Genomic DNA, 23,616 nt, shown 5'->3' on the forward strand with positions numbered 1-23,616 from the left:
GATGCTCTGGCACAAAGGAATCATGGGAAAGCAGCAGTTAATCTACTGCGAAAAGCTTTGTTTGTCAGTCTGAGGGAAATGTCCGGTTCATACAGTCTCATGCTCTGAATGTGGGTCAGTCTGTTGTGTTCACGGTTCCTTTATAAACTTTCACGTTTCAGTGTCATACGTCATATTGGTGGTCCCAGTTGATCTTTAAACCTTAATTAAACTTCAGATGTGTTTCAGAAGGGTTTTAACTTGAATCATTTGTTTATTTTTGGGTGAAAACACAAAGTTTGACGCTGAGTTAACATAAAATAATAGCTTAAGTTTCTGCATTTGCTAAAATGCCTCATCATGATGATGACGTCACTGGACATATATTTCTTCAGTCACACATGTGATAGCAACAGGCATAAACCTAAGGTTAATCCTTGACCTCAGCTACTAATACGATTTCCTGTTTAATACTTTTACCGCTACTATGAAGTATTACACAGACTTGTTATTTTAAGTCACAATACTGCTGCACATGACCATGTCGACCCCAATTGATTCAATCACAAATATGTACGTACACAAGAATACAAACGCACAAGAATTGTGTCCTTTGCGGCAACGCCGAAAATGCAATGTACACTTGCGTTGTGTAAAAATTTTATTTCGCTGAGCGATCATTGTTAGTGAGAATGGGATAAGTTGCTCTAAATCCCCTGTCCAGTTACTGTATTCATTAAGAACAATTAACCACTAATTAATTGCATAATCTATTAGTTTGCTCCCTGGATGCAGCGCAGGGTGAAGTTAACAGGCTGACGGGTTGGAAGGGATAATACGGAAACGGAGCGGAATTAATTGGGTTTGATTAAGAGCGTTTTCAGCTTTGTTCGCATGACATAATTGGAGGTCGTGGAGAAGGTGGGAGGTGGTGGAGGTCATGGAGAAGGTGGGAGGTGTTGGGCAGATTCGTAAGCTGGCGCCAGACGAGATCTCTTCAGCAGAAGCGAAAAGACTTTTCTGTCATCCTGTCAACATTATTGATTAGGACAGCTGGGAAAGAAAGTGTATTATACCATGCATGTGCCATACAGCGTATTAAAACACATTTATATGATTCATGTTTTATGAAATCTATTATTTATAAAAAATAAAAATACATTATTTTGTAAATTAAGTCATTCAATTAAATAAAACAATCTACATTAAACCCAGAGGGGCAGCCATGAAGGGTAAATTAAGGGTAATAATTAGTGTTCAATGCATTATTTATGGTTTACCAAAAATTGTTTAATACTTTTAAACTTGTTATATTGGAACTCTTTTATTAATAAATAAATTGTATTCTTTTTTTTAATAGCCAAAGATGTAATAAAAATTTCTTTCACATGTAACACCCACATAGTTTGTCTGAATCTATCAGTGCTGGTGTGTTTATAATCTAGTTACAGTATAATCTGAATGGAGGGTTTGTCTCTCGACCCGAGCGTAACACACATCTAAAAATACAATCAAATTCTCGCCTTACAAAGATTACAAGTGAAATCATTACAAAGGTGAATATTTTTTGTTTGTCTTGTGTATAAGAGTGTGTTGACAGGCTCACCTAACATTAAATTTATCATGGACAGCTCACAATATTGCATGTGCCCAAATATATTAATCCAAAATCCTTTTTATTCTTATATAATGTGATTCAAGTGATGAGGTGAGATAGTATCTTGATGGTAAAAAGCCAAAAAGATTATAACCCAAAAATTCTGGTTATTGAAGCAGGATTAAGTATTTGCTGGCCATTAAACTTTACATATGAATGTCTGTCCCATTAACCAAATATTAGATCACTTTAAATGCGTTTTAAATTAATTAACCTTCCCCTTACCGCTGAAAAAAACCTAATGGATTTAATGGTTATAATGTGGATTAATGGTAAAAAAAAAACATCCAGCCTGACTGATCAACTCCTGACTGACATCTGTAAATTCCAACATGAATCAAAACAAATAACAATTTTAGGTCTTTAAACGTATTGATTTTAAGATAAACATTTATCTTTTAATCCCATGAATGTTGCGTGTGTCTAATTTGCTAACAAACTAATTGTGAACCTGATTTATATGACCATTTTTAATCGTTCATACTTACCTCAATCAGCCTCGTCCGTTGAACGCAACTTCGCACCACCGGCCAGCAGAGGGCGCGTTGACGTCAACAGAACGAAACGCCGTCGCGTCACCAGCGTCGACGGAAGTCGTAAGATTCTGGTTCCGTTCGCTTCGTTTTACACAGTGAAATAACAAACTCATGTTGAAATAATGATCGCGAATGCTTAAAAACGAGTAGGTCTTGTTTCACACCCTATCCAAATGCTCTCTCAATGAATTGCAATGAATTATATTGACAGTTAATCTGGAGAATGATGGAAATTTCAACACCGCCAGAAGGTGAGAATCAGCGCGCGAGTGTGAGCGTGTCTCTTGCAGCGCGAGATGCTTTACTTGTAATTACGTCAAAACATCAATAAACTTGCTATTTACAGAGAAATCAACCTGTTCACTTTATGTTGACTATCTAGTGTGGATGTGGTGAATCATGAAGTCCATGAATTGAGATGAGGTTATATAAACCATGGTTTTATTATTATAAGAGTATAGTAACCATGTTTTTTTTGGCACATTGTCATTTATATTACCATAGTTTCACTATAAATGTCAATCAATAGTTATAATATTAGGTAATACTATGATTATTGAAGTAAAACCATGGTTAATTTAAGTAAGACTTGCATGTGATGACCTGGTAAACAGCCATTATACTATTTGTTACAGTCATTGATTTCTTGTTTCTCCATCAGATCAAGAGCTCCGAAATGTAATCGACAAACTGGCCCAGTTCGTCGCTCGAAATGGACCCGAGTTCGAGAAGATGACCATGGACAAGCAGAAGGACAACTCAAAGTTTTCATTCCTGTTTGGAGGAGAATATTTCGGCTACTACAAATACAAACTGGCCATCGAACAGGGACAACGTACGTTGATATTTCAAACCTGTAAAGCACTGCACATTATAGATGTAGACTATCTGTTCTGACAGCAGTATGTGTGTATATTCTTCTTTTCCTTTATAGATTCTTCTTCTCATGATGATGAATATAAAATGGAAGGTATTTATAAGAGCGATGATCAGACATGTTTTCTTTTGCCTGGTATCCGTGGAGTTATTCTGCATCATCAATGCCTGACATATATTGTTTTGCATTTGCCAGATTGGCGGCTTTGTGTTTTTCCTGGGTTATAAAATGGGTCTTTTTCTATCTACTTAATTGATTATAATGTTAAAACTTGTTTGCTTGTTTATCCATAAATATACATACAAATCAGTACAATACATATTGAATACCACCCATGCCTGAGTCTTTATAGTGACTTGCTTTAGCATCGAAATAATCAAAATCTAGTTAGAAACATTCTCCAATTGTATGGTGGATCAATACAGGTCTAAATTGCAAGGAAGAAGCAAGCTAATTGTTGTGTGATTATTTTAATTTCTTTCTCTGTTATTGATTTTAGATTGTATGTCATTCCCTCATGCTTACCTTGCCTTTAAATGTTTTTATTCTTGTTTGTTCTGGTTTTCATGGGACTGTTTTCAAACAAGGGAACGAGCCAGCATGCGTAAATAAGATGAATGCCTGCGTTCGTTAGTATCTGAACTGAATCGCTTTGCTCTGCGATGTCCATTCTAAAATTGCCCTGGTCCCATTTCCATCAGATTTGGCATAAAATTGGTTATGCTGACTATTCTGTGGATCAGTTGTGTTTAAGTGCCAGTGGTCTTTGTGTGTTTGTTATCGTGCATTGCAGTGCTGTGTCAATCGGGTACAGAGGCTGCTGACACTCCTCCAGCGATTGCCATGCTGCCACCCCCACCCATTCCGCCCACCCCCCCTTCAATGGAGGAACTCATCCAGCAGAGCCAGTGGAACCTGCAGCAGCAGGAGCAACACCTGCTCAGCCTCAGACAGGTAAATAAAACGTAACATCTGGGGGCAAACTTTGCTTTGAACTGTTTAGTGAATCTGACATGGTAAATCGGTCTATAGTGAGGCTGAATATTACTTTATGAATCTGTATTTTGTGAGTCTCACATTGTGAATCTGTGCTCAGTAAGTATGTCATTGTGAAAATGATTTAGTGAGTCTCACCTTGTGACATCTGACATTGTGAGTGTGTTTAGTGAATCTGTGCTCAGTGAGTCTGTCATTGTGAATCTGTGGTTACTGAATGAATCTCACTTTATGAATCTGTATTGAGTTTGACATTGTGAGTGTGCTTAGTGAATCTATCATGTTGAATCTGTTCTCAATGAGTCTGTCATTGTTTTCTCTTTGCGAGTCTGTTTAGTGACTTTGTGTTTAATGAACCTGACGTTGTGAATCTGTGTTTAGTGAGTCTGGCTTTGTGAATCTGTGTTAAGTGAATTTGTGTTTAAAGAATCTGACATTGTGAATCTTTTCGTGATTCTCACATCATGAATCTGTATTTAGCGAATCTCACACTGTGGACCTGTGATTAGTAAATCTGACATCTGATGTACTCTGTAGTGATTTAATCCATCTGCTATGGGTTTTCAGGAGCAGGTGACGGCTGCGATCTCGTTGGCGATGGAGCAGCAGACGCAGAAGCTGTTAGCGGAAACTCAGCTGGACATGAACGAGTTTGACAGCCTCCTTCAGCCCATCATCGACACCTGCACAAAAGACGCCATATCGGTACGAGCAGGAAATCATGCTCGCTGATGAACGAGCCTGAAATTAAATGTCTCTCTGTCAATTAACATTTTATTATTCTGTCTTTCTCCTTTAGGCTGGAAAGAACTGGATGTTTAATAACGCTAAAACTCCTCAGCACTGTGAACTAATGTCCTCTCACCTCAGAAACCGCATCACAGCCGAAGGGGCCCACTTTGAGACTCGCCTACATCTCATCTATCTGACCAATGACGTCCTTCATCATTGGTAAGACTCGTTTTCATTGGCTATTGCTCAAGCGACCAAGGGTTGATCTTTAAATAACCAAACTCTTGAATTCTCTGCAGTCAGAGAAAAAGCCAGAGGGATCTTTTGGCGGCTTTACAGAAGGTTGTGGTTCCCATTTACTGCACCAGCTTCCTGGCGGTCGAGGAGGACAAACAGCAGAAAATCACACGGGTAGAGCCCGTTATCACATTATCCATACAGTAAGTGAATTATCCTCCCTAGCAACACACTAGTAACCACCCTGTGCCATTTTTAGTTGCTGCAGCTGTGGGAGAAGAACGGCTACTTTGATGATGTCACAATTCAGCAGCTCCAAAGTCCCGCTCTGGGCCTCGGACAGTATCAGGTACAGCTGATTCCACCGCACCCACATCACAGCAAATAATTTCTGTAGTCCAACATGTAAACGGTTGTCATGGTAACATCTCTGTCACATCTCCGCCAGGCGTCGCTCATCACGGAATACGCACCGGTGGTGCAGCCCATCCAGATGGCATTCCAGCAGCAGATCCAGTCCCTGAAGACTCAGCACGAGGAGTTTGTAGCCAATCTGAAACAGCAACAGACGGCGGTGGTCGCTGCCGCTGCTACCGCAGTCGGGCAGCTGGCACCTGTAGAAGCTGAGATAAACCCTCAATCTTCCATGACTTCTCAACCCGGTAAGCCTGTTTGATGTCATCCATCTTGAAATGAAAAAAAAAACTTGTTACTCGTGCTGTCATCCTCAACATCATTTTTAACTTGTGATGTCATAAGGAGATTTGAAGCCATCGATGGCCGGTCCTCCTCCTGCCGAATATGATAGCGCTCAGACCCACCCATCGGACTCCGACTCGTCGTCGGACATGTCATCCAGTAAACCTGGCTGGTACGACTCGCAACACAACATGCCACAGTGGAATCCGCAGCAGCCTGTAAGTGAAAAGCTGTTCTGTAAATAAATTGCGTAATAAATTTACTGTAGCTTAACACAACATTTCGCCTGCCCGTAGCCACTGTTTGACCCCACTCAAGCGCCGCCCCCATGCCCGCCCTGGAACAGCCACGAGGGCATGTGGAATGAGCAGATGGACTCCAGCTGGAGCGGCCCTCGGGACGCCCCGTGGAGTGGACAGAACGAGCCCCCGCCCTCATGGAGTGGCCAGTACGATCAGCCACCGTGGAACAACCAGCAGGATCAGCCGCCGCCATGGGGCCAAAGGGAACCTCCGTTTCGCATGCAGCGTCCGCCTCACTTCCGCGGACCCTTCCCGCCCCACCAGCAGCCTCCGCCCTTCAACCAGCCCCCGCCTCCTCACAACTTTGGCCGCTTTCCGCCTCGCTTCATGCAGGACGACTTCCCTCCGCGGCATCACTTTGAACGGCCCCCGTATCCTCCACACCATTTCGACTACCCACAGGGAGATTTCTCAGGAGGTGCGTTATTGAGGGTATTTTTTATTACACCATTGAGACGAAATATTATTATAACTATGATATAATGTTCCTCTGTTGTCAGATATTGGTCCACCCCCACATCACCATACTAACCAGAGGATTCCCCCTCCTGGAATCTCTGAACCTCCTCCATGGGGCGGTAGCCAGCACCCTGACTTCGGACCCCCTCCTCATGGTTTTAACGGACAGGCTCCTCACATGAGACGACAGAACCCGGCTCATGTCAGCCAGGACGACCCCAGCCTGGTCCCGAACGTCCCCTACTTTGACCTCCCCGCAGGACTCATTGCACCACTTGTGAAGGTTATTTTGATGTTTATTTTACGTTTTGGTAATTGTTTTTTTCTGTTGTCCTAATAGTGTTATTTGTTTGAATTTAGCTCGAAGATCATGATTATAAGCCTCTGGACTCCAAAGACATTCGCCTGCCACCTCCGATGCCCCCCAGTGACCGCCTGCTGGCCGCAGTGGAGGCGTTTTACAGACCACCTTCTCACGACAGACCCAGAAACAGGTAAATATCTGTCAGTCACTCAATGATGAAGATTTGTACATATACACATTTCATGTAATACTTTTAATTTAAAAGTGAGGGTTGGGAACAAAACGGACTGTATGAGTTCTTCCGAGCCAAGATGAGAGCGAGGCGAAAGAAGGATCAAGATAAACGCAACAGGTGGGAAACGTTGTTTGTTGAACTACACTTTGGTTGACATTTGTTATTTTATTTTTAATGTTCTGATCTCTGTTTTACCTGCTAGCACTCGAGGGAGTCGCTCTCGCAGTCGGTCGCGCAGCCGAGGGCGATCCACAGGACGATCCACATCACGCTCCAGCTCCAGGTCTTCTAAATCCTCTCGCTCCAGATCACGATCCAGATCCCACTCTCGTTCACGCTCTTACTCCAGATCTCGCTCCAGGTATTGGAAGAGAAAATGTCTGCTTTAACATTTTATCGCTTTTTTAAACGCCTCTACACGAAGTCGAATGTGATTATTTCTCGCGTAGGAGCAGGAGCCGCTCCAGATCCAGGTCCCGTAGTCGCTCTCGCTCCAGATCTCGCTCTAGATCGCACTCTCCGGACAAAAGACGCCCCGCTGCAAAATCTCGCAGTCCTACACCACCGTAAGAACAAGAACAAAAATCTAATTCCATCCCATTCCAGCCATGTAACATAGACATAAAATACTGTCTGTCCGCAGCTCCACCTCCGGATTGGGTTCAGGCCCTACAGCGATACCCCCTGACCTCAGGCTGGGAGAGGAAAACAAAGGCCATCAGATGCTCATGAAGATGGGTAGGTGATCTGGTCACTTCATTTCTCTGATCTCAAAAATGATTCACCAGTGATTGACTGGTCTTTTCAAAGGTTGGAGCGGTTCTGGAGGTCTTGGAGCTAAAGAGCAGGGCATTCAAGACCCCATCAAGGGCGGAGACATTCGGGACAAGTGGGACCAGTACAAAGGCGTGGGAGTCCAGCTGGATGACCCTTACATCAACTACAGGCGAAATAAAAGCTACAATTTTGTCGCAAGGATGAAAGCACGAGAAAAAGGTATTTGGTGTTCCGGCTTCATGTGTTGCTTTAACCTAGCAACCTAGAATTCAGAATTTTGCTTTAGTCTTGAGACCTCCACTATTTAAAATTTTTAATTGATTTATTTTGAATTATTTAATTGAATTATTTACAGGCATTAATGTTTTTCCTCTTTTTCCCCAGTTACCAGAGACCCACAGGATGCCCCCAGCACAGAGTGATGGTCACCAGTCGAACCTGTTTTTACTGTAGATGTCAAATCTGTTTGAATGTTTTATCTTGTCTAAGTTTTTTTTGTAGTAATGTATCAAAACATCAATGTAGATGTCAGTGTTGTCCCAGTTATTGGGATTCGTTTGCTTTACGCTCAATCTGAAATTCTGTATAAGACAAAATAAAGATGTTTTAAATGGGACATTGATTAGGCTGCGAGCATCAGATCGTACCTTGTGTATTTGGGGTGTGTTTTAACAGTTCACCCGGAAATAGGAATTCTTTCATTTATTCACCCTCATGTCATTGCAAACCTGAGTTTCTTTCTTCTAAGAACGTTGATTACCAAAACACTGAACCCCATTGACTTCCATTGTATGAACACAAAACCACAGAGACATTTCTCAAAACATCTTATGTGTTCAAGAAAGCTGAGAATAAATGACAGAATTTTGGGGGGGATGAACTCTCTTTAATTGTAATGATAGTCTCTCATTTCCTTCAGAACTTCCTGTAGAGCTTCTTCAATGCTCAGTTTGGGTGGCCTGTGAGTGCGGATGAACTAGAGACAGAAATAAAGATACCGTAAGCAAAATGTTAACATGTAACAAAAGAAAAAACAAGACAAGTGATTCAACAGCTGGACACTTGCTCACTTTTAAGTGCAGTGGAGTTTCTCACCTCTTTAGTGTCCTCTAGTGTGGTGTATTTGTAGTTGGTAGGTCCCAGTGATTCCAGCACTGATGTGTAATGATGTCGGGTAGATTCTATAAAAGCCCTGGTGAGGGCCAACTGCTGCCGTAACATGTCGTTCAGAGCTAACATGGCGGGACTGTAGGACGTCAGGCCTGCAGTATCAAAAACATAATCAGCTACTATAAACTGCAATGATAAAAAGCTGGTTCTTTAGCTTTATATGCATGAAACACTCACTCTCCATGGCTTCAGCGCTGACCATGTGACTGGCTATCAGAGTCGGATCCACATAAGTCATTCCCAGAGATGGACCTGCACCAGCCATGCCTGTGAACCGACCGATCAAGAAAATCTCACCAAAACATGTCAAGATCACATTTACAGACAACAAAAACCAACCTGATGACGGGTACGTCAGTCCGTCTGTCTGCGTCTGTACAGCGGCCTCCTTCACCTGACGGTCAGGACTGGGACCCTGAGTCACCGTTTCATCCGAACCTGACTGTGATGAAGATTCTGAGTAAGAATCTCTATGGCAACTGGATGAGCGAGATGATTCCGATAAAGTGTCATCATCATCCTGAGATTTGTAGGAGCTGTACTGAGCCTCGCTGACCACGTCTTCATCTGTGAGATGTTCGGAGATCTCGCTGGCGCTCGGTGGCTCTTCAGATGGGATCTCGCTTTCGAAATCGCTCTCGTAGGCTGCGGAAATTTGTTCCGGTGCGGGTGGGGAATCAACCGTTGAGATGTTATAGGATGACTTTTTGATATTGTCTTCTGTTTTGGCTTTCGTTTCAATCTGTGGAAGAAAGAAAATGTAAGTTACGCTTCATAAATCGATAAAAGAATCAGAATATCTGTCGACCATTTAACACACCTTGTCGAGCGAGATTTCAGACACCTCAGAGAGGACGGGGGCCAGATCATCTAGCGACATTACCTGAAGTTTAAAATCTGTGGAACAAAAACATTTAAAAAAAAAAAAACTATACTATCTGCCGATCATTTCTGATTTCATTTCTTGTAAAGAAAGAAAAGCAAACATGTCCGACAAGCCAATATTTAACGTAGAATTTCCGTTACATTGTATTTTTAACTGAAAAAACATTCATTGACTGATGCATTCTAGATGTATTTTAGACGTATTCTAGATGTGAAGTTAATTGACATAATTGTCTTGTATGTGGCAGATGTATTCTCAATCTACAAGTGACTGACCATCAGATGCCGCGCTCCTCTCGCTCACAGTGTCATCTAAATCCGACGCAGCAGCAGCAACAGGAAAGAGATCATCCAGCGATCTGATCTCACTGTGGTCTGATTCAGAAGACACTGACCGTTCGGCGAACACGACCCTGCGTGAGACCGGTCTGCTGGAGGAATTAGGTGATGGTGATGGTGAAGGTTGAACGCGACTGTAAAGCTCTTGATTCTGTCGGTTATGTCTGTCAGAAGTTGGAGAAGGTATACTAGACGTTTTACTGCTCTTCCTGTATAACTGGAAAGAGACAAAAAAATTATAGCGCTCTTCTGAAATCATAATACAGGTTAGAGATGAAAGTTTGAAACAACATGAGGTTTAGTGTTGACTTTATGATGTAATACCTTATGAACCGGTTGAGGACTTGCTGGTTTTCGCACGATATCTTCTGATAAACTGAAAGAATCTCCTAAAAGTCTTTGCATGTCTTGTTCATCACTGTCCGGACTAAATGTCCTTCCGTTACGTTCATTCACACCACGTGTAACAGCATTCAACTGTGTTTTCTGAGGAACCTTCTGCTCTTGAGGTTCAGATGGTATCTTTTTCTTCAAAAAACGACTTCCGGTCATGCTAAGATCGCTGCTGGACTGGAGTGATAGATGTGTACCCTGTGGTTCTGTCTGGACACCAGGTCCGTCCCCTTTAACCTTCTGGTTTCTAAAGCGGTTCTCGATGAGCGAGAGTCTGCTCAAAGCCGCGCTCTGTGAACTGCGTTGAGGTATAAACTCAAGCGTGTCTGTTCCAGCAGGAGTCCCGCCAGGACTTGAGCGTCCGTCTCTGGTGGCATCTCTAGTGGTCTTCTTCAGAAATCGGCTCCCACCACCCATACTGGAGTTCTCCAATGCCTTCTTTCCAAGATCATACTGATCATCACGATTTTTACTTTGTGAGGTGGAAGAGACATCGCTCAGGTCTGAAAACTGAGTCTGTGTGGTTTGTGGCCCCACCGTTCTAAAGTTTCCCTAGATAGACAAAGCACAAACACATCTAAAACAGAAGCTATAACAAATGTATGGTGTGACAAAGTTACCAGGTTTGGATTACCACAATGGTAAAAAAATAGTGACAGAAAGTTTATTTTGGGATGATAATTTGCTTTAAAGGGGTCCTATGGCGCGAATACGTGTTTTTCTTTGTCTTTGGTGTGTTATAAGTTGCACATGCATGTATTAGACATGTAAAATTGCAAAAATGAAAGTGTGGGAACAGAAGATGCGTTCTATCTAAAAGTGAATGCTCACCCAGACCTGCCTGAAACGCCTCGTGTAGCCACACCCCCACAAATCTACGTCAGTTAGTGGTATGAGTTGACTAAGACCGCCCAAATGTAAACGCAAGTAAGGTGGGCGTACCTGTCAGTACAATTGCTTTGGAACCTGATGTTCCAAATATGGTAAGAGGCGTTACATTTCCCTCACACGCTTGCAGTATTCAACCAATCATAGCACACCTCGCTTTTCAGAGCTATGAGCTTTGTAAAAAATCCGCGCGTTTCAGAGAGGCGGGGCTAAGAGGAGATACAAACATGCACGGTATGTGGAAAATACAGCGTTTTAGAACCTTAAATCGTGTATACACATTGCATTACATCTAAAACAAAACATAATATTCGTTTCAGCAGTGTCATATGACCCCTTTAAAGCAATTATAGATATGAAAAGGTCTAACCACATCTCTTTTGTCTTTAGAGATAATGGAAATCCTCTGTCCTGAGAGCTGAGCATTCGCCCTGTCCAGAACTGAACTCCTCGCTCCTCCTCGACTGCACATCTGGACGGGTTAGTTAGACCATCATCACATCTTTAACTAAACACTCAAACTCTGGTGAACTGTAGTATAGTTTGTAACATAGTTTAGATCTTATTCATCTGCCACAGTCATCGCGAAAGCTCCAAACACTTGAATAATGGACGTGAATTGCACTATTTCTCACATGCACACTCGCAAAGACAAGCGTACTATATTTAGCGTTTCGGAAACATTAAAAGCACGCAGAATAAATAAAAGTGAGAGGTCAATTTGCTAACAATAAAATGCTTTCTCCATGCATAACTTACGTGTCCCGCGGACCTTTTGTTTACCGTGACAACGTCGCGTACGATATGACGCCACCAAAAGCAGCTGGCGGAAGTACGTACTTCACTTCCTTCACTCAAATGTGAATCCGTTGTGACAGCTAAGACTCTAAAATACACTCTGGACTTTATCAAATGACCATCAGCAGCACGACGGAGACCTCGCACACATTCAGTGTTACTGCGTATGGTGAGTAGAGATTAACTGTTCGTTTGCACTGCCAACGACATACTCTGTTTTTGTTTGGCAAGGAATTTTACGCAAATAATTTAGGAAAAATATATTAAATCCAAGTTTTAACTTTTAAAAAAATGTAATTTTACAGGATTATTCGAAATCAAAGATTTTCCACGTAAAATGTACAGATTTTTAAATGTATTTTTGAAATACGGTCAAAAAAACGTAAAATTACAGAAAAAGACCACAAATTTACAAGAAAAACCGAGAAAACATGTAATTTTACAGAGGAAAACGTTATTTTACAGTTTATTGCTGGCACCATTTTTTTTAACACGATTTAATTTTTTGCAGTTTATTTTTGAAATACAGTCAAAAACTGTAAAATTTGCAAGAAAAACAAGGAAAACGATTTATTATATATCCTTATATCCTGAAATTTTACAGGAAAAACTATTAGTTCACGGTTTATTTCTGTCGCAGCAGCTTTTTTTTTACAGTGTACACATTTACTGATACCCATGCGTGATAAACACGCGCTGACTGACATCTCAATGTTATTCAGAGATCTGATTCAGACTCAAACTTTACTTTGGGCAAGGACTCACTCAGTGAACATGTTTGATTTCTGAATCATTTATTTTATTTATTTATATTTAAAGCTCATCTACCAGTTCCTGTCATCACCAGAGACTCTTCGTCTTCAGTGTCAGAATGTGTGTTGTTGTGTTCAGTGATGAATGTGACACATGTGAGTCTCTCCTGGTACAAAGGAAAGAGTTTATTGTCCAGCATCAGTGTGTCTGATCTCAACATCAGACTCTCTCTACCTCTGGAGTGTCAGGGTGATTCTTACAGTTGTGTGATCAACAATTCCATCACAAACCAGACTCAACATCACTACTGAAGACTGTCACACGTGTTCAGGTGAGTCACACGTGATGTTTGTGTTTATTCACTCAGCTGATCTCTGTTTAATCTTGTTTTTTTCTTTCCTCAGATTACATCAACTGTTGTGATACTACTGAAGCTGTGATCCGATTGGTCGTCTCTGCTCTGGTGGGCGTGGCTGCTGTAGCTTTTCTGATTTATGACATCAGATCCAGAAGAGATGAACCAAGATCATCTCCAAACACGCTTCATCTAGAGATCTTTTCTGTTACTGATGGTTAATCGTGACACGACTGGAGGACACGCCCCCTAGTGACAGAACACGAACATTGACTTTCTTTGCTGTTCACAAACACTTCGTATTTCCATGTTGGTCGGAACTGCACCCAAGTTTTTCACCTTCTGTTGCACTTGTGTATATGGTTGAGTGACAATAAAGGGATTTGATTTTGATAACATAAAAGTCTATGACCATGTATTGAATAGACTCCATTTCAATTTCGTCATTTATTTGTTTTTCTGAAAGGCCTTATTATGCTGCATGCACTGATTTGTGTTATGCGTGTGTTTGCCAGCCCACAGAGAAGTGAAACTGAACAGTTAGTACACAATTTAAAATGACAATAAATCCTTTTCCAATAGTAGTGTTCCTTCCTGTTACCAGGAGAGATATAGGTGAGAAAACCAGACAGACTGTGTACTTTTACGAAGTGACACACAGAGACGTTCAGAGGAGCACTCATCATTTATTACAAAACAGTTATCAGCTTTGTGTTTTCAGACTTCTGGACGAACACGTTCGGATAAAATGTTTCGCACGTTTTTGTTCAGTCTCTGCTCGTGGCGGCTGATCGGTGAGTTATAAACATACAACATTTCGAGTCATGTGGTGTGAAAGCGTAGTTGTTTGTGTCCACAGTAAATCTGTGACAAACCTTGTCTTTTGTTCTTCAGGCGTGTTTGGTGATCCAGATGAAGTGAAGTCAGTGTCAGTGATGGAGGGAAATTCTGTCACTCTAGATAACAATTTTGCTAATATACACATGCTTTATAAGATACAGTGGACATTTGTATCTCATCACTCTATCATAGTTGAATTCTACACAGACAACGGGGAGATCTTAATATATGCTGATGTTCATGATGGGATGTTAAGAGGCAGACTGCAGGTGGAAGATCAGACTGGATCTCTCACCATCACAAACATCACAACTCAACACTCTGGACTTTATGTGATGATCACCACCAGCAGCGCCAGGTTCAGCGATGGCATCCGTGTACTGATATACAGATTCAATGTTATCGTCTATAGTGGTGAGTAAATTTACAGATGATTGACGGGTACCGCTTTTTCTCAATCCTTTTAATCTTTATTCTTTGCTCGTGTTTTCCAGCTCGTCTTCCTGTTCCTGTGATCAGCAGTTACTGTTTGCAGAATCCTCCAGCATCAGAAAGATCTTCAGTGTCAAAATGTGTGTTGTTGTGTTCAGTGATGAATGTGACACATGTGAGTCTCTCCTGGTACAAAGGAAAGAGTTTATTGTCCAGCATCAGTGTGTCTGATCTCAACATCAGACTCTCTCTACCTCTGGAGGTGGAATATCAGGACACAAACACATACAGATGTGTCATCAACAATCCCATCTCAAACCACACACAACATCTCAACATCAATCAACTCTGTCACAAGTGTTCAGGTGAGTCACACGTGAAGTTTGTGTTTATTCATTCACCTGATCATTGCTTCATCTTGTTTTTCTTTCTTCAGACCATCCTCAGCCCAACTGTTGTGATGCTACTGAAGCTGTGTTCCGATTGGTCGTCTCTGCTCTGGTGGGCGTGGCTGCTGTAGCTGCTTCTATTGTTCTGGTTTATGACATCAGATCCAGAAGAGCGGAACAGGAGAGAAGATCATAGATCGTCTCCAGGACAAGACACTTTTTTTGTATATATACAAATACAAATGAATTTTTGAATACAAAGTTTTCTCATTCTGAGATGCAAGAGTCTCGCTGTGTTTAAATGCAACAAAATGCAAGCGTGTAATGCATCTAATGACAACATGTTTGTGCTGTTTTAAGAATAGTCATTTCCTAAAATAACTTTGCATTCTTGACAAAAGTGTGACCGCTTCTACTTGAACTGAAAGTGACGAATTCAGATGATGTAAAATAATTGGCATGTAAAGGGAGATGGAAGTTCACTGAGTTGTCTCTCAGTTCTGTTTTGAGGGTACAGTTCCATTTATCTCACTCATTGGGGTTTGTAAGGCGGTATTCCTTGTAAAGCCCCTAAAATACCAATGTGCTCTTGCTAACTCTTTTATATACGGTTATATTAGCTTTAAATACATGTCAGGTTTGAATCACTCTGGAAGACACTACTGACAGTACATTGAAGCTGTACGTTTAATATGTGTGTTCATTGGGATTGAACACATGGCCTTTGAGATTTTAACTGTACTGGTTGATCTACAGGAACAATATCTATATGTGTATCTATATATGTAATGGGATAAACACAAATAATGATATGATGTGTTCCGAGATCTGGCGTCATATTCCTTCCTGTTACTAAAATACATATAGCACAGTTTAACAAACACATCCACATACACACAGAACTTTGTTTTTGCCAAATGTACACTTTTTGATCACTTCAGAATACCACACAAGTCATTTTACCACCGAGTGACTGTTCATCAGCATTCAAGAGTTGCAAGATTAGAATTTCGTCCTTTCAGATTTCTGGACTGAAATGGCGGAGAACATGTTTCACACGTTATTGTTCTGTTTGTGCACGTGGCGTCTAATCGGTGAGTGATAAATAGGTTTTTATGACTTTCTTATATTTAAGTTTTGTGTGTTTTACAGCATTTGCATTCACGGTTATTCCTAAAAAGTAAATTATTGCTATTATGGGATATAGTTTGAATTCTGGTTTGTGTCTGTTTGGTGCATTTGGGAGCGATTCAGAGATACTCATTTTCACATTTTGAACCTGATAGCACACGTACATCTGGCAGACATCTATTTGATGTCTGCATTTACATCTGCAAGTCATCTGGCAGATGCTGTTTGCTCATCTGCCCTACATCTCTGAGACGTCTGCTGTCAGGTGTCATGTAGACCTCTAGAAGACGTCTGTAAGATGTGTATGATTTAGACTGGATGTACAACAGCTCTTTATAAGATGTTTAGCAGATGTTTTTTTACACGGCAGATGTTTTCCAGATCTTTAGCAGACATCTTACAGGTGTACCTGTGCTATCTGGGATCAGATTTTTTGAAGTTTCTGTAACATTTAGCTTCTTTTAGACATTCTTCATTGACAATTGAAATGCACGCTGCTATAATCTGTGACAAACCGTGTCTGTGTTTGTGTTCTGCAGGTGTGTTTTGTGTTATAGATGAAGTGAAGTCAGCGAAGGAGGGAGATTCTGTCACACTACACACTAAACTTACTGAACTACATTGTAAGGAGGTGATAATGTGGACGTTTGGACCGCAAAAGTCCCTCATAGCTCACAGAGTGACTGGTACAGTCCCAGTATTTTCTGATGTTCTTAATGGGAGATTCAGAGCCAGACTGCAGGTGGATGATCAGACGGGATCTCTCACAATCACAAACATCACAACTCAACACTCGGGACTTTATGAAATGATCACCAGCATCGCGACGGGGAACTTACACAGATTCGATGTTATTGTCTATAGTGGCAAGTAAAATTACTTTTGATGTGCACTGACATATTTATCTTTATCTTCAATTTACACATGCAAGTATATTACCTTGATGCACATGTGTGATGAGACAAACACGACAATAAACGCTCATTCAAAAGCGGCTCTGAAACAAAGAAATTAATTACCAAATGCGCCACTTCAGCTGATCTCTGATTTATTTATTTTTCTTTCCTCAGACTATGACAGCTGTGTCACCACTGAAGCTGTGATCCGATTGGTCATCTCTGCTCTGGTGGGAGTGGCTGCTATAGCAGCTTTTGTTGTTCTGATTTATGACATCAGATCCAGAAGAGCTGAACAGGAGAGAAGATCGTAGATCATCACACACTTCACACTTTTCGGTTCATTCTGACACGACTAGGACACGCCCCCTAGTGACTGAACATGAAAACACATTCCGTCTCCTGCAACGTTCTTTGCTTTATCATTTTTATTTCCCTCATAACTAACACACAAGTTATTGAAGTTAAAGTAAGTCGTCTTTTTGCTACACATATTTAGCTGATGTATTGAATAGAATCCATTGCAGTTTTGTGATTTATTTGTTTTTCTGTGTGCCCGTTTTTATTATGTATGTGTGTGTCAGCCCATGACAAGGGGAAGTAAATTTTCACTGTACACAGAATTGTGTGTGTGTTGTGTTCAAGAACAAATCAGCATGACAATTAATTTTGCAATACATTTGGTACCAACGTGTACCTTTGAGGTAATAATATGCCCTCTTTAGGTGCCAACGTGTACTTTTAGAAAGGGTAACGTCCCAGCAGCTTGGGTACATTTTTTGACCATTTTTAGATTTAGTGGAAAATATTTAACAGAAACAATAATGCTATATTTAATATCAACTTTAAATGAAATAACATCAGATATAAATAATACTTTAAGGTCTTTATACAAGCATATGCGAGTAGCAGATAAAGCAATAGATGGATGAAAACACAAAAGAAATAGACCTATGTTAAATGTTTCTCAGCAGTCCTGTTCCTTCCTCTTACTAAAATACATGTACACGTGACAATGTGAGAAAAGAAACGCCTGTGTGCTAGTACACACACAGACAAACACAAGCAGTTAGTTTTAGCTGAGTTTACCAATACTTTACAAAAGAGGACTTATCAGTATATTCATGATTTTATCGCGAACAAAGTGTTTATCATCTTTCAAGTGTTTCAGGAGTTTAATTTCAGATTTCCAGACTGACAAAGTTGAAGAAAATGATTCACACATTTTTGTTCTGTTTGTTCATGTGCAGTCTTATTGGTGAGTTATAAATGTGTTTTTATGCTGTCAATTCGTTCACTCCTTGTATTTTACAGCCTTCGCATTTACTGTAATTCCTAAACAAAATGTATTACTTTGATCTAGTCTGAATTAAGGTCCTCAAAGTTTTGCAGCCATCAGAATTTTCATGTTGATCTTCAATCATCTTAACTCAGAAACACCACGAAGACGCAGTTGTTCAACAAGATGTAGTTTCTTTTAGACATTCTTCATTCTTAGTTGAAATACAAACGGTTAAAATGTGACTGCGACAAACCTCGTCTCAGTGTCTACAGGTGTGTTTGGTGTTGATCCAGATGAAGTGAAGTCATTGTCAATGATGGAGGGAGATTCTGTCACTTAACACACTCATCTCACTCAAATACAGAGTGGTGATCTGATACTGTGGGTGTTTGGACCTCAAAATACTCTCATAACTAGAATCAACGCAGAAGCCAGTGGGATCTCAGTCGATGCTAGAGTCATGACCAATGTTAGAGGTCATCATGAAAGTGAAAGTGAAAGGCCAACCCGGAAGTTCGCGGCGCACTGGTTCCCTCGACCGAAAGCCTATGCATTTTTCCTATAGCGGTCACAAAAATAAGCTCTGTGATTAACAAAAATTTATGATGCTTACACCTTTTGTATATCAAGATAATATTTACAGATGAACACAGTATTTGCTAAATACAATCGGCAGAAGTAAAAAGCTAACACGAGGCTATAAACAGACTACACTATGGTGGCTCGATATCAAAGACACCACCACCAAGCCTCCGACAACTTTCTCAAACTTTATTAAAAATGTGTTCCTTGGTAATTAATGACTCCATAGATGTGTCCCCATCCACGTTTTTAGAGATTTGTTCCTATGTTGCGTTTTTTTACGTGCAATGATGTTAAACGTCCCCGCCAAAGGATGTAATTGCTTTTATAGCAACCTGCTAGCAATCTCTGTTTTTATGATAAAGCTTTAAAAATCACGAGCGGGTTATAACTGGCGTGTTTTGTGTCATAGAATAAAACGTGAAAATATTTAGAGGTCTTGTTACCCACAGTCCTTATTTTTAGGCACAAAAACCCACAAAAACCATTGACTTTGGGGCTGAATGCTAACTCGCTCCTCGGTTTTGCATACAAAAATATGTCATCTCTGAGGTATTCTATTGGCTGTTTCTTAATATGTGTTCTTCAGCAATCTTGTGTGCTGCTCGTGTTCTCGCTCTACGTCATCATCAACCGCCGGCTCCAATACTCAAGAAAACAAGCGCAGATAATGCATGGAAGCACCTGGATGTGTTCTTGATATCAAGGATGCATCGCATGCAGCCTCGCGCGTACCGAACCCGCTTGAAGTCCCAGAAATCATCGCGGCGTGTCCCAACTGAGTTCCTTCTTCCGAGGTTGCCTCACAAGACCGGTCTCCACGAGAACACAAGTCTGTTCTTTGCGTTCTTGGAATTGAAAAAAGGCCTATTGACAACGCTTTGAAGAGAGCGAGGATATATCATTTCGCTTGATTCAAGTCCTCCATCCGGATCGGATGTACACTCAAAATCACAGTGCCTTGTGGGTAAAAAGTAGTGAACAAATGTAGGGAATGAGTTGTTCACTCAGAATTTAGACAGCACTACAAAATGGGGGCAGTCGTGGCCTAATGGTTAGAGAGTCGGACTCGTGACCAGAAGGTTGCCGGTCGATTCTCAGGGCCGGCGGGTAACGACTGAGGTGCCCTTGAGCAAGGCACCTTACCCCTACTTGCTCCCCGGGCACTGCAGTGATAGCTGCCCACTGCTCCGGGTGTAAGTGTGATCACCACTTGCTGTGCGTGTGTTCACTACTCTCTGGATGGGTTCAATGCAGAGGTCACATTTTCGGGTATGGGTCACCATATCAGACTAATAGGTCAATTTCACTTTCAAAATGGCAGACACCCGAAACAGTGCACTATATAGGAGATCAGGAGGCGGATTCGAACACAGTGAACATGTGTGATTTCTAACGAATTTTTTTCAGCTCATCTGCCCGTCCTGTCATCATCAGAAACTCTCAATGTTCTTCATCATCAGAAAGATCTTCAGTGTCAAAATGTGTGTTGTTGTGTTCAGTGATGAATGTGTCACATGTGAGTCTCTCCTGGCACAAAGGAAACAGTTCATTGTCCAGCATCAGTGTGACTCACCTGAGTACCACCATGTCTCTACCTCTGGAGGTGGAACATCAGGATACAAACACATACAGATGTGTGCTGAGCCATCCGTTCAGAAACCAGACTCAACATCTCAACATCAATGATGTCTGTCACAAGTGTTCATGTGAGTCACACGTGATGTTTGTGTTTATTCGTTCAGCCGATCTCTGTTTCATCTTGGTTTTTCTCTCTTCAGTCCATCTTCAGCTCAACTATTGTGATAGGCCCACCACTGATGCTGTGCTCCGATTGGTCGTCTCTGCTCTTCTTGTTCTGATTTATGACATCAGATCCGGAAGAGCTGAACAGGAGAGAAGATCATAGATCATCTCCAAACACACTTCATCTAGAGATATTTTCAGTTAATTCTGGTGAGTCATGACAGGACTGGAGGACACGCCCCCTAGTGACTGAACACGAAAACACATTTGGCCTCTTTCGACTCTTTCTGTGCTTCATCATTTTTATTTCACTCAGAGAACTAACAAACAAGTTATTCATGTTAAAATAAGAAGTCTAGACATATTTAATCAATGTATTGAATAGACTCCATTGCAATTTTATTGATTTATTTGTTTTTGTCACAAATGCCTTATAATGCCGTCTACGCCAATAAAAGTGCCTTCCAAATGTAAATGTATTAGAATCAAATGAGTGTTCAAACAAACAACTGTTAATATCGAATGTGAAAAAAACATACAGGATCATTCTCCATTACAGACCATTCACAAACTGTACGGTTCTGTGGTTTTGACTTTAGATCCAGAAATTTCTCTGTTGTAGCTCAGTTAAATGGATAAACGGCTTTATAAAAACATTTAACATCCGAACAACCGTTTTGTTTGACTAAAGTTTCTTTTTGTTTGAAAAGGCTTCTTTTGATAAAAAAGTATGGTTCTCGTAAGAACCTTTCAGTATGGTCATGTGCTGTATAGACCCTTTCAACCCTTTTTAAAAGAGCGAAACACACAAAAAAGTGATGTGTTTTGAGAGGTTTGGGTTTTGAGAGTCCTGTTCCTTCCTGTTTGCGAAATCTCTTCAGAAGATCTATTCAGATATCATTTACTGCCAAACATCAGCTTTCAAGAGTTTGAGGAGTTCGTCCTTTCAGATTTCTGGACTGAAACGGTTGAAGAAAATGTTTCACACATTTGTGTTCTGTTTGTTCACGTGGCGTGTGAACGGTGAGTTATAAATGTGTAAATCTCTTTAATTCTTTCGCTCTTATTTGCATTCACTGTTATTTTTCTGTCTATATACTGGGTGTTTGCAAGAAATTAAATGATTCTGATTCTTCACAATGTCCTCTATATAAAAACGTAAAGGTTTTGAGCCTGTGTGTCTAGTGTGTCATTATTGTCATTTAGAGTAAAAGTCGTGTTGTTATTTGTGTCTTTACAGTAGCCTATCAGAAAATATGTTGCTGCCGTCAGATCTTTCATTTCCATGAACTCAAAAAAACACCACAGTTCCGATAAAAAACTGTTTTAATCTATAACCAACCTTATTTGTCTGTGTTCTGCAGGTGTGTTTTATGGTAATACATGTGAAGAAAAGTCAGTGATGGAGGGAGATTCTATCTCTCTGTATAATATTTATGAAAGCATATACAGGCTTTATAAGATAGAGTGGACGTTTGGATCTCAAGAGTCTCTCCTAGTTCAATTCTACACAGAGAATAAAAAGATCGTCATACCTGCTGATGTTCATGATGGGATGTTCAGAGACAGACTGCAGGTGGACAATCAGACCGGATCTCTCACCATCACAAACATCACGACTCAACACTCCGGACTTTATGTGATGATCACCACCAGCAGCTCCCGGATCAGCGACGCCATTAGAGTGACATCATACAAATTCTATGTTAATGTTTATGGTGATAAAGATTTACTTTTGAAATGCAATGCCATCTTTATACTTTAAATTTGTTTAACAACCGCTTTTTACACACACGCGCACAAATGACGGGCGACACTTTACAATGAGGTTTACATTTCTGATTTCTTGATCTTTGTTCTTTGCTCGTGTTTTCTAGCTCGTCTTCCTGTTCCTGTCATCGTCAGTTACTGTCCGCAGAATCCTCCAGCGTCAGAAGGATCTTCAGTCTCAAAATGTGTGTTGTTGTGTTCAGTGTTGAATGTCCCACGTGCGACTTTCTCCTGGTACAAAGGAAACCGTTTACTGTCCAGCGTCAGTGTGTCTGATCTAAATAGCATCATGTCTCTACATCTGGATGTTGAAAATCAGGACACAAACACATACAGATGTGTGATCAGCCATCCGTTCGGAAACCAGACTCAACATCTCGACATCGCTCATGTCTGTCACAAGTGTTCAGGTGAGTCACGTCAGGTGATGTTTGTGTTGATTCATGCAGCCGATCTATTTCATTTCGTTTCTTCTGTCCTCAGACTGTGTCAACTGTTGTGATACTACCGAGGGTGTCATGCGATTGGCCGTCTCTGCTCTGGTGGGCGTGGCTGCTGTAGCTGCTCTTATTGTTCTGATTTATGACATCAGATCCAGAAGAGACCAACAGGAGAGAAGATCGTAGATCATGGAGTGGAGGCCACGCCCCCAGAACATCACAACACATTTTGTGTCTTTGCTGTTTGAAAGTACTTCATTGTTTATTTTAATCACGTGAACGATCTGCACACTTTAACGCTACAACAGTTTGCTAAATAAAGGAATAAATCTTTCATTCTGAGTTGCAAACGTCTCACCGTGTTTTATTGTTAAACATGGAGAGATTTAATCAGAAGTTCACTTTAAAGACGCGTTCACAAAACCTGCAGAAACTGTTCACATTGACATTCATCTCAACAGCACCCTGATGGCACACATACATCTCGGAGACGTCTCTTTGATGTCTGCATTTACATCTGCAAGACGTCTTTTTTATGTTTGTTCGTCTGCAAGACTTCTTACAGACGTACCTGTACTGTACCTGTATCTGGGCAGCTGCTCATTGATTCCTCCAACAGTTTTTCAGCTTTAAGTGGCATCCGAAGTACGACAAAAGGGGCATTTAGCATCTTAAAAAAAAGTCATTCATTCATTTATCTTATCATCGATCTGTGGGAACTCACAGTTAAACTCACA

At 41.0% G+C, this 23,616-nt stretch overlaps 4 protein-coding genes and 1 long non-coding RNA gene across 7 annotated transcripts; 3 read left to right on the forward strand and 2 right to left on the reverse strand.

Moving 5' to 3' along the window:
* Positions 1 to 2,230: 2,230 nt before the first annotated feature.
* cherp (calcium homeostasis endoplasmic reticulum protein) lies at positions 2,231 to 8,406 on the forward strand. The gene is made up of 19 exons (XM_057324980.1): positions 2,231 to 2,423; positions 2,834 to 3,007; positions 3,107 to 3,142; positions 3,843 to 4,003; positions 4,613 to 4,750; positions 4,845 to 4,996; positions 5,077 to 5,188; positions 5,274 to 5,363; positions 5,463 to 5,676; positions 5,774 to 5,931; positions 6,010 to 6,433; positions 6,516 to 6,757; positions 6,835 to 6,968; positions 7,044 to 7,130; positions 7,216 to 7,374; positions 7,463 to 7,579; positions 7,657 to 7,751; positions 7,824 to 8,009; positions 8,175 to 8,406. The coding sequence occupies exons 1-19, from the start codon at positions 2,396 to 2,398 to the stop codon at positions 8,210 to 8,212; spliced, it is 2,745 nt and encodes a 914-aa protein (XP_057180963.1). The 5' UTR covers positions 2,231 to 2,395; the 3' UTR covers positions 8,213 to 8,406.
* A 121-nt stretch (positions 8,407 to 8,527) lies between these two features.
* Positions 8,528 to 12,326, reverse strand: lg25h19orf44 (linkage group 25 C19orf44 homolog). Of its 3 annotated transcripts, none has more exons than XM_057324982.1 (8): positions 12,225 to 12,326; positions 11,836 to 11,937; positions 10,509 to 11,129; positions 10,122 to 10,401; positions 9,781 to 9,857; positions 9,138 to 9,702; positions 8,886 to 9,052; positions 8,528 to 8,766 (listed from the first exon to the last, which is right to left on the reverse strand). In XM_057324982.1, the coding sequence occupies exons 2-8, from the start codon at positions 11,935 to 11,937 to the stop codon at positions 8,677 to 8,679; spliced, it is 1,902 nt and encodes a 633-aa protein (XP_057180965.1). In that variant the 5' UTR covers positions 12,225 to 12,326; the 3' UTR covers positions 8,528 to 8,676. The 3 variants fall into 3 exon arrangements, with proteins under 3 accessions (XP_057180965.1, XP_057180967.1, XP_057180964.1); XM_057324984.1 differs by having other exon boundaries at positions 9,138 to 9,227; positions 9,300 to 9,702; positions 11,836 to 12,238; XM_057324981.1 differs by having other exon boundaries at positions 11,836 to 12,238.
* LOC130548528 (uncharacterized) lies at positions 12,319 to 15,228 on the forward strand. Its single transcript, XM_057325368.1, has 5 exons — positions 12,319 to 12,432; positions 13,083 to 13,347; positions 13,421 to 14,625; positions 14,706 to 15,008; positions 15,080 to 15,228. The coding sequence occupies exons 3-5, from the start codon at positions 14,196 to 14,198 to the stop codon at positions 15,226 to 15,228; spliced, it is 882 nt and encodes a 293-aa protein (XP_057181351.1). The 5' UTR covers positions 12,319 to 12,432; positions 13,083 to 13,347; positions 13,421 to 14,195.
* A 5,400-nt stretch (positions 15,229 to 20,628) lies between these two features.
* LOC130548321 (uncharacterized) lies at positions 20,629 to 23,034 on the reverse strand. Its single transcript, XR_008962012.1, has 3 exons — positions 22,774 to 23,034; positions 22,205 to 22,670; positions 20,629 to 20,809 (listed from the first exon to the last, which is right to left on the reverse strand). It is a non-coding gene; the product is annotated as an uncharacterized LOC130548321 (long non-coding RNA).
* On the forward strand, positions 20,818 to 23,220 carry LOC130548314 (uncharacterized). The gene is made up of 4 exons (XM_057325007.1): positions 20,818 to 21,692; positions 22,034 to 22,387; positions 22,547 to 22,849; positions 22,923 to 23,220. The coding sequence occupies exons 1-4, from the start codon at positions 21,647 to 21,649 to the stop codon at positions 23,063 to 23,065; spliced, it is 846 nt and encodes a 281-aa protein (XP_057180990.1). The 5' UTR covers positions 20,818 to 21,646; the 3' UTR covers positions 23,066 to 23,220.
* Positions 23,221 to 23,616: the final 396 nt, after the last annotated feature.

This window comes from Triplophysa rosa, linkage group LG25 (assembly GCF_024868665.1).
Source record: "Triplophysa rosa linkage group LG25, Trosa_1v2, whole genome shotgun sequence".
In the NCBI taxonomy this organism is placed as follows: Eukaryota; Metazoa; Chordata; class Actinopteri; order Cypriniformes; family Nemacheilidae; genus Triplophysa; species Triplophysa rosa.

Coding starts and splice junctions, on each gene's coding strand:
- cherp (XM_057324980.1), top strand. CDS start 2,396: ATGATGGAAATTTCAACACCGCCAGAAG. Junction 6,758..6,834: donor TCATTGCACCACTTGTGAAG/GTTATTTTGATG, acceptor GTTTGAATTTAG/CTCGAAGATCATGATTATAA. Junction 6,969..7,043: donor CACGACAGACCCAGAAACAG/GTAAATATCTGT, acceptor TTAATTTAAAAG/TGAGGGTTGGGAACAAAACG.
- lg25h19orf44 (XM_057324982.1), bottom strand. CDS start 11,937: ATGTGCAGTCGAGGAGGAGCGAGGAGTTCAGTTCTGGACAGGGCGAAT. Junction 9,858..10,121: donor GAGGAGCGCGGCATCTGATG/GTCAGTCACTTG, acceptor TTTGTTCCACAG/ATTTTAAACTTCAGGTAATG. Junction 9,053..9,137: donor CAGCGCTGAAGCCATGGAGA/GTGAGTGTTTCA, acceptor TTGATACTGCAG/GCCTGACGTCCTACAGTCCC.
- LOC130548528 (XM_057325368.1), top strand. CDS start 14,196: ATGTGGTGTGAAAGCGTAGTTGTTTGTGTCCACAGTAAATCTGTGACA. Junction 14,626..14,705: donor CAATGTTATCGTCTATAGTG/GTGAGTAAATTT, acceptor CGTGTTTTCCAG/CTCGTCTTCCTGTTCCTGTG. Junction 15,009..15,079: donor ACTCTGTCACAAGTGTTCAG/GTGAGTCACACG, acceptor TTCTTTCTTCAG/ACCATCCTCAGCCCAACTGT.
- LOC130548314 (XM_057325007.1), top strand. CDS start 21,647: ATGTTTCACACATTTGTGTTCTGTTTGTTCACGTGGCGTGTGAACG. Junction 21,693..22,033: donor GTTCACGTGGCGTGTGAACG/GTGAGTTATAAA, acceptor TGTGTTCTGCAG/GTGTGTTTTATGGTAATACA. Junction 22,388..22,546: donor ATTCTATGTTAATGTTTATG/GTGATAAAGATT, acceptor CGTGTTTTCTAG/CTCGTCTTCCTGTTCCTGTC.